Here is a 9,682-nt window from a genome sequence, read left to right as displayed (position 1 = left end):
GGTTCTCAGGAGAAAATCTGTGTGTATGGGTGTGTGTGTGTGTGTGAGGAAGAGAGATATAGAGAGGGAGGAGGGGGAGGGTGAGCGAGAGAGACAGGAGGTATGAAAAGGACCTGCGTCAGAGTGAGTCATCAGCCAGTTTCAGAATGTGTTGATATGACGTTGATGCAAATTGTTCAACCAGACATTCAACCGTTTCTTTTTTAAGAGAGACAGCTTGACCTATGGTCTCGTCAGCTTCTATTCATAGTTTATCTGATTGCCGGAACACATTTTCCCAACTACCATAGGTACTGTGACATTGACTATAATTACCCCCAGACTAGTCAGGACAATACATTATAAATTGATGAGAAACCAGATCTCAGTTCAAAAAAATAAAGTTTAATGTTTATGTGCTGTATAACAAATAAAATATATTAGTGTTTAAAAAAACTGGTGCATAACTAGGCAAGCCTAATCTAGCTCTATCACTTACAATAACAGTGATAAGAATGTGAATCAACTATTGAGACTTCTATCACACAGCTGGACATGCGTTGATCTCTGAACATCATAGGACAGTGACAATTAACTAAACCAGTGTGGGAACTGGTGGACGACAGTCATCTAGCACAGAACAATGGCAGGCCAAAAATTATGTCATTACACATATTACTTACATAGGTATTGCATTGTTTGTAGTCTTGGTGAATGACACTATTACAAAACTAACTGCTGTGAGAAGAACATTTACTTCGGACTTTCTTGACCTGAAAGAGAACCTACAGAGTGAACACAATTCACTCAATGGCAACGCACAAAGAACAGTTAACACCCATTGGCTATGTAGCTAATTCTAACAGCAACATTTTGAATTATGCACTGGTGGTCACAGGTGAAACACTGATAAGATCTAAGGCTATGCTAAGTAACATTAAAATCTTATAAAGCATTTGATACCAGACACTTTCACTGGTGTTCTCAACAACACTTATTTGTTTTTTTTTTGTTGTGTTTTTCTTTTTCTTTTGCTCTACATACATAAACACTGTATTGACACCAAAACTACAGCAAATTACATTAATTGACAAAAACCCTGCTTTTCAGATTAGGCTATCATTATTGTGATTTTATACTACTGTATGTACAGGCCCTATGGTTCTGTCCTACAGTGGCTCTAGACTGGGACTTTTGCTTTGTTTGTGAAGCAAGAATAGCAATTTATCAGTGTAGTCACTGGCAAACAGACAGAACTAGCCATATGCCTAGTCGAATAACACTGACCTTGAGCCAGAACTCCTCAACAGATCATTTACAACCTCAGTTCAACTTTAACTCTCATAAATACATACAAGACAAGAGAGCAACTGTATGATTGTTCCTTTAAGGGACAACTCGAGTTTGCCCAAATCTTTACCAAACATAAACTAGTAAGTGAGGGCTGAATCCTAACCGTGTTATGTTCCCACAAATCCCTCATTGGTATCAAGTCATAATTTACACAAAAGTAAGAGTTACAGTACGAGCACGGATCTTAAGTTAGGATTCAGCCCCAGAGGACTGAAGTAAATCATCTGTCCAAAAAAAGACAAACAAGTAAAAAACACCCTGGGGTATACAAAGTATACAAAATGCAACTTAGCATTCTTTTCATACCCACTGATCCCGCTCATATTTCACGTGCATGTGACAACATGTACAGTACAGTCAATTAATACATAAAGTACCTGTAATAGCATGAAGGATATCTCATCAGAAGACACCCTGCTCAGTTTCCCCCACGACTGAAAACATGCTCTACGCTTTGGCAAAAAATCTTAAAGTAAATTAAAGAAAAATAAAAGCTATTCACGAGGCAACATTGGTTGTTAAGGCTCTACTGTGGCTGTGCTTGCTTAGTATCTATTGACGGCTAACTGCATACTGTAAAATTTTGAGTAGAACAGGGGAGACGGCGCGTGGCGGGAGGCACTATGAGGAATCTTCCGGTTCTGATTTGATGGTCTTCCTGTCGGAGTGACTCTGCGTTCGCTGCGAGGTACCATTTTCTAGGGGATGAACCAACGAAAAGACAAATAAGCAAGAGTGTCATGATATATATTACCATATCTAGTAGACTTCCAATATTTATGTTAAGAATTACAAAAATTAAGAACTTTATGAAAGTAAATTTGATACAGTGCTAGAAAGGTGTGTTGTGAAAAGGTGTTGGGGAGTTATCAAGACAAAGAAGAGACAAAGTCATCTTCAAAGCCATCCTAGATTAAAGTCTCAAAGAGTGACTTGACAAAATGACAAGTCCCAACCATGAAGCTATAAATGAAAACCCAGCAGTGTGTGCTAATAGGGGATCTGCTAACATGCATTTCCATGTAGCTACAACCATAGTTCATTCATTGACTGAAGCTGTGGGTGTCTGTGCATTTGTGCATTGCTAATCCTGTCATCTCTGTGGTGTGCATGGTACAAGGCTGTTAGATATGGCAACTTAGATGTGTAGCGGCGAGACGGGTGCTGACCTGTTGCTGGTGTTTTGGTCTCATCTGTGCTGTGGTTATGATGACGTTTGAGCTCGTTGGCTAGCTGCTTTCCCAGGGGAAGCTCCCCCTCCGCCACACTCTGACTGACCATCCGCAGGTTCATTGGCCTCTCATCTGGAAGAAAAAAAGAAAATACCATGATTGCAAACATCTGAGCAGGATAAACAGTCACGTTTCTCACTGTTTTTACTCGGAGCAGGTTAAGCTGCTCAGTCAGTGCGTAAACCTTCTATGTCTCATTGTCTCACACATCAGCTCGGTGAGTGTTCTCCAGACACCCAGGGCCTGCAGCATTACATGCTCCTTTCATTCAACTTGAATAAAGGTGCTTTTAATAGCGCCTGCTTTACATGTCGTAACCATACCTTTTGAAGAATAATGAGGAGAGCGAGGGAGAAAGAATGGGAGGAAGAGAGAAAGAGAGAGAGAGAGAAAAACCGAGAGCCAGACAGAGGGAGAGAGAGAGACACCCCCTGGGCAACTGGCCGGAGGTAAACATGCGTGGGATTGATAATTACAGGTGGAGGGGGGAATTATGGGAACACAGATATAATGAGCTGTCAAGAGTGGGTGAGTGCAGAAAAAGATGAAAATGAGATGAGTCCCTTAGGAACAGCGAGAACCTGAATAAGGATTTTACCCCTCATTTTGAGAAGTTAGAAGTGAAAAATGCGGTAAAAAAAAAAAATGCAAGAAAAAAAAAAACACAAACCAAAATGTTTGAACACATCTGTGTTTGGGAGAGCTGTTTCATGACGGTACCTTGGTTATCTCTGCTTTTGTCCCCTGAGGTGCCGTTGGTGTTCTGCGCGTCAGCCAGGTACTTCAGCGCCCCAGCAGGTATCCTCCAGTCCAGAGCCTGCAGTCGCTCCTGCACGGCGGCATCATGGAGAATCTCCATCTGCCTGGCCAACAGACGCTCCAACTGCATCTACACCACAGAAGAACACAGCCATGATGCCCCCATTCCTACATTTAGATGCAGGGTTAATGCAAGTGTGATGTGAGTGATGTGTATCGCTAGCTACATGAGAGCGGCTCGATAATGAGTTATCATAAACCTCTCTCCTCCCACCACCCGTCTCTAATTAGGATATCTTCACAGCAGATGGAGCAGGTGGTATGTAAACTGATATGTGTGAATACTAGTATGGATATATATGTCTATTTAGCTTCATGGGCTGCAGCAGACGAGTTATATGTGAGTTCAAAAAGACAAACAGGACTGTCCAATTACCTGCAGGTTTCTGCCAACAACCTCCTCTCCTTTTGATTTGGCGCACGCCAACTGCTCTCTCAACATCTCCTGGCGCATGTGGATGGCCTGCAGGGCCTCCTGGATATCAAAAAAGTTCTCCTGGGAATTTCAAGAGGACAGGAAAGATGTAGTTCATTCAGAGTAAGGAGTAGGGGATGGGCAAGCTCACAATGGGTTATTCTGGAGGGTCATCGTAAGGGATGGGTCTTCAACATCCTGTGTGTTGACAGGTGTCTCTATATGCACAGCAGAACATTTCCTTATTCTCTCAAAGTCCCACAGAGCGGTGAAGTGATCGAGGCACATGTGTTTTCGATCAAGTGAAGAGTTGAGAATGCCTCTTTCAAGGAAGCCTTGTGTGAACTGAGTGTGTTAGATCCCCAAACGACACCCCAGAGGATGCGCAGCACAAAGAGGGCTCCTTTCATGCTGTACTCAGCTAGCAATGAAGCATGTTCAAGAAAAAAAATGAAACATACAGGAATTAACTGGAACTTACCTCAGTTTTAATTATTTTAGGAGATGGCTCATCTCTGTCACCATAGCGAGATCTAGGTGAACAGTTCCCATCAGTTTGTGTGCCATTTCAAGACAACAGTGATGACTGTATAGTAATAATAGTACTTCACTGAAATAGTACTTTATGTAATAGTCATTGATGTTAAATGTAATAATGAGGTAATCCCCATCATCCACTGCTCACAACTTGTATCTGTTGTAAAGTAATTACAGTAACCACTACTACTGTGTTGATTATATTACTAATAGTGCTAAGGTCATTGAATGCTGTGTTGGCTGCTTTGGAGGTGCCTCTTACTTGCTCGTTCTGTAAGTGTATTTGTAGGTGACCTCTCGGGAAATCTGGCGGGCTAGCCCAAACAGCTCATCTCTGCGGGTCAGCAGAGCCACATCTCTCATACATAGCTGGGCCGCTGCCTCATTCACAGTCAGCTGGGGAAGAAAAAGAAAATAAATTAAGCGCTGAGGATTCACCACTCCACAGCCACTATCACAAGTGCTGCTTGTGGTTTGAACCCAGTAGCTATCACTTGAAAAGCACTGCTTTTTTCAAGGAAGGATGGTACGTGTTGAGGTACGGCCTGAGCTAAGGCGGGCGTGCGAAAAGCAGGTCCCCTTTCTGTACCTCGTGAAGGGTCAGGTGTTTGCCGTCCCTCCTCTTGGAGTCGAAGCGTCCGTAGATGGCGCTGTACTTGCGGATCTCCTCCTCCCGGCGCGGCTCGTCGTCGCTCATGTCGAAGATGTGGCTGATCATCTTGGCCAGCTTCTTGTTGCTCTTCAGCTGCTCCTTCACCTCTGCTGGGTCGCTCTTTGGCAGGCCAGGGGCCATCCTCTCCACACACTCCAGGACCGACTGCACGGCTGCTGCATCCAGGGCCTCCAGACCCTCCCTGGGGGAGGACGGAGAGCCCAGGTCGGAGGGGGACAGGCTCTGCTCGCTGTCGTTGCTGTGGCCGGACCAGAGGCGGGCTTCGCTGCTACTCTGCAGGGGGGAACCTGCTGCCGCCTTGTCCCTGGCTACCTCCAGTTTGCCCGGGTCTGAACAGGTGGCGGCCATGATTTTGGGCACTTTGGCACTGGCGCTGCCACGGTCCTGGGCGTTAAGCAGCGTGGGGGAGCCCTCGGGGAGCTTGTACACAGGGATGCTGCAGACGGGCAGGGATGTGAGAGGCTGGTTGAACAGGGCCGGGTTAGTGACCCAGTCGCGCAGGGCTTTCTGGAGACGCCTCACGTGGAGGGGCTTGCTGGCCATGCCCACCAGGGCCATGATCTCCAGGAACTCCTCCTCCCCAGCCTCGCACAGCTGCTGCACGTCATCGCCGCCCTGCTGGATGAAGGCCTCGTAGTAGTAGAGCAGGTTGGCTCTCTGGAGGATCCGATACAGCTGCAGCTCCCCCAGGGTTCTCGGCAAAGCCGCCGCCATACCTGAGGCACAACACACACACAGGCGTAGTGAGGTGATAGGCCATATTCTCTCTAAGCGTTACTTCTATGCCTGACTGAAGGGAGAATAAAGGCATGCACGCGGATCTCTGAGTTGGTCTATGTAGAGTAAGCGCCATTGAGGCCCAAGCAAGGGTTGCAAATATAGGAGTGGCAGTTTAGAGTCCTGGGTTGTTGGGAGGGCCACATGCCACACTCCTCCTCTGCAGGATGTGTAGGTGGGCCCGCTCAGAATAGGCTTTACTTAGCTAAAGGATCCTTAGCTAGTCCTTCATAGTGAGTAACTTAGAACAATGACTATGGGGAAAAGGTCATAATTAAGACAGCCAGAATGATTGTCACTCCCAAAAAATGCCCCTGAGAGTATACTATGATTGCGTGCCAGTGTAAAGAAACCAGTTGAAGGAAATCATTTTAATTTTGTCACTTCCTAGATGTTGTTTATATTTCCATTTGAAATCATTTTCATTGTCTAGAAACAAACAAACCTTGCATATCACTTGTCACCAGTAGCAAACTGGGAAATACATTCGTAACTGCAAAAACAACTCTATGATCGTTTACATGTAACATTCATCGAAATGTTTCGACTCAAGAGTCACTGTAGACTGGAAGTCAAAAACACATGTTCAGTAACTGATCCACAGGCTGTAGAGGTGTTAAAAAGTTAAATGCGACTATCAGTCACAAGACGGGTTACACACCTGGAGAACGTCGGCCTCCTTTGGTTTCCGTTGTTAAAGTGTAATAGACACACCGAGGACAAACGCCTTATGTATTGTGTAAGCCACAAACTGTCTCAAAAGCACCAGCCCCAAAAATCGGTATCCAAAACACGCTCTCTAAAGACAAATAATTTCCCTGATGCGCGTTGGCACAGATGTGGAGAGCCTTCTCAGAATATTGACTGTCGGTCTTAAAAACACTTTTAAGTCCACTTCGTCTATCTTCGTACTAAAATACAGTGTGAATTGTGTTGACTGCGAGCGAGTCGTCGAGTGCCTGCCTATCCCTCCTGTCCCCACCTATTGAAATTGGGATATTCCGCGGTTGCTACAGTGCTCACGCCCACGCGCCTGCGTGACGCAAATCCTGGCGTGGGCGGACAGGGGCGTGGGAGGCTTCTGCATGGAATACCAAGCACCACATCGCAGCAGCAGCCTCGGTCAGCTGGGACTCGAGTAGGTTCAACACCCGCGCAGACAGTAGTGTACAGAAAATCTTATGGCATTTCAGATTAAGTTTCAATTCGTATTTTAAATGAGTTGTGACTTACTTAGATTTTACACACGATAGTCGATCCGTCATCATTGGCACGATTTCTCACCTATTCATTGACACAGAATGATAAATTACTTTTATAAATAAAAAATACTTCACGTTAACATATTCACGAAAAGGTGGCGATGCCTTCAACGTCTGCTGGATAGCATTCAAGCAGGGAGTGGGAAAAGTGATAAGGAGGCTCGGGGATTTGGTCCCATGTGCACAAACCATGAACCTTTCTCATAGGACTACCACTCCCACGCACACTCATTCTGTTGGCATCAGCTCCTAACCTCTCTGTGTATTGGCCTTGCAACTCCCAGACTCCAAGCTGGTGGATCATGACATCCCGCAGTTGTCCAAAACGACACATGCACTCAGACGAAATCACACGTCGTAGAATATTGTTGAGAAGAAGAAGGTTATATAGACATTGAATTTTGTTTTATCCCAGCCTATTTTCTCAGAAAGGAAGTCGAAAACGGGTTTCAAGACAATGTCCTGTAAATTCTGTTTCTTTTGTTTGATATGCAAAGCTCTCCACTCAACACAAGTACATGTAATAACTCAATCTGCTTCAGTATCAATGAGCTATTTTGGGGAATTAGGCCAGCCACCACACAGTGTACAGCCTTGGGGAGATGAGCTTTGTTTTTCATTTGGAAACAAGATAGAATCTATACTCAACTGCAGAACAGATCTTTTCCCTCACTCTCGTGAGGCTATTTAAAAAGACTCACAGACACAAGAATAAGCTAATGTCTGTTTAAAGAGAGAGCTATGGAAAAGTGTCGATAAATTCATGAAAAACAAAGAGATGGATGAAGATAATTGTCAGGGTAGTACTGAGTCTGTTTGCCTTTCAGTGCAGTTTATAATGATGTGTTTTTCCACAGGCACAGGGAACAGGTAGGCTCCGTTTCCAGTACACCCACACCTTTAATCCTGTCTGGCTCTGTGGTGTGTGCGGATCTGACCTCCGAGGGCAGAACCAGCTACCAAAGTAGCTCTGACCCTGATGGTCCTCCCTGACTATGCCCTAACCCTCAACCCTTCACTGTTTGTTACTGAAGCTCGTTAAAAGAACCGACAACATACAAACAACATATGCAATAAAGGAAGAATAACATGGACGGATCCTCCTTGGTGTCCGTCCCCTGGCTCAAAGAAACGGCCTGCCGGCAGGAAAATCTCTATTTCAGCTTTTCGATGGTGTGTTATTTGGTTGATCTTTTTAAAGTAGGGTGAACTTTTCTTCCAACTTTTCTTCCCCCCCACCTCACCTCACCCCCCCCCCCCCCCCCCCCCCACATTCCCCCCTCCCCCCTCCCGTCCCTCGCAACTACAAACACATTTCAATGACGAACCCACGCTTGAGCCTGTCAGACCCTCACCATGTCAGAACACCCACGCAGTTCTGCCTCCTTCCCCGTCTCCTCCCACCCCCCTCCCCCTGACAACCCACATTCACAGACTTTTGCACTAAAGAGGGGTTCAGCCTTCCAAGTTCCTCTTTTGAAGCACTGCAAAACGATTCCTATTTTGGATTATAGAAGCTTATACCCATTGATCCATTGATCCTTGTTGATTACAGTTCATGCAGTGAATTGATCAAGTCAAATCCAAATCAATGGCCTGACAAAATAAATGCAACAACCATATTACGCATTCGGTATATGGTTCATTATTCTCATGGAAGTTAGTAACAGAGTATTGTTCAACGGTGTGTTGTTACATACATGTGGATTTAGGTTAATGTCTGAGGCAGGTACAGGGTTCCAGAACATTTACACTTGATCTGACTTCCAGATTGTATTTGTGCTTGAATTTGTGAAAAACAAGATCATTTGTGGGTACACTGAGCACATTACTTTGTAGGTATCTGAGAAAGTGTGGGATGTCATGAGCAGCTTATGTCTGAGTGAACATGTGTGTCTCTGTGTGGGCGGGAAGTGAGTGTGTGGGCGGGAAGTGTGTGGGTGGGTGTTTTGGTGTAGGCGGGGTTGTCTGACATGCGGAGATTGGAACTACATCTTGACAGCACAACGTTTCAAATTTTAAATGGTAAATAGATGGTTTGGCCATTGTTGGAATCAATCTCCCTCTAGTATTTTATTTGGCCAGGAACTAAAGCATGCAGGTGAACATTCAAAAGTGTTCCTATTAAAACTGTAATTGATACCACAGATACAGCATGCCACACTTGGACACGGGGGGAAGCTAGAATTGCACAGCCCACATGGAGACTCCATGGGGGGGCCAATCTATGCAAGCAGGCTGATAATAAGGGGAACTGCATATGGTGTGCCTGAGGGGATTTGCCCACGTGGGCGGGCCTGTGACCACGCAGGTAGCCGAGACCCCGCTCCGCCCACCGTGTAGCCCTGCTAATGTGTTCCATGTCCTCTGCTGCAGGAGAAGGCGTGGAGCCCGCCCGTCAGCTCGTATCAACGCTGGGAACCCTGACGCCCCTTCTGTGAAACTTTCATGCTCATTTCTGAGGTGTGCACTTATCTGAGGGCGTCTTTATTCTGGAAAGATTTCACTCGCCAATACTAACCAGGAGTCTTGAGGTTGTCGTCCAACCACTATACACCACAAAACTATTAAAATCCAAGAACATTCGGAAATTCTGATGAAGAAATATAATTATCGGCAAAACAATGAAATCTAC

At 45.3% G+C, this 9,682-nt stretch overlaps 1 protein-coding gene across 1 annotated transcript; it reads right to left on the bottom strand.

Annotated features, from left to right (window-relative positions):
• Positions 1-377: 377 nt before the first annotated feature.
• nab1a (NGFI-A binding protein 1a (EGR1 binding protein 1)) lies at positions 378-6,792 on the bottom strand. Its single transcript, XM_047031269.1, has 8 exons — positions 6,447-6,792; positions 4,925-5,724; positions 4,598-4,731; positions 4,280-4,331; positions 3,760-3,879; positions 3,285-3,453; positions 2,502-2,636; positions 378-2,030 (listed from the first exon to the last, which is right to left on the bottom strand). Exons 2-8 carry the CDS (start codon positions 5,720-5,722, stop codon positions 1,954-1,956), a joined length of 1,485 nt encoding a protein of 494 aa, XP_046887225.1. The 5' UTR covers positions 5,723-5,724; positions 6,447-6,792; the 3' UTR covers positions 378-1,953.
• Between the last annotated feature and the right edge of the window lie 2,890 nt (positions 6,793-9,682).

The sequence above is a fragment of the Hypomesus transpacificus genome, chromosome 12 (genome assembly GCF_021917145.1).
Source record: "Hypomesus transpacificus isolate Combined female chromosome 12, fHypTra1, whole genome shotgun sequence".
NCBI classification, from domain to species: domain Eukaryota; kingdom Metazoa; phylum Chordata; class Actinopteri; order Osmeriformes; family Osmeridae; genus Hypomesus; species Hypomesus transpacificus.
This window is presented reverse-complemented; position numbering and strand designations above follow the sequence as displayed.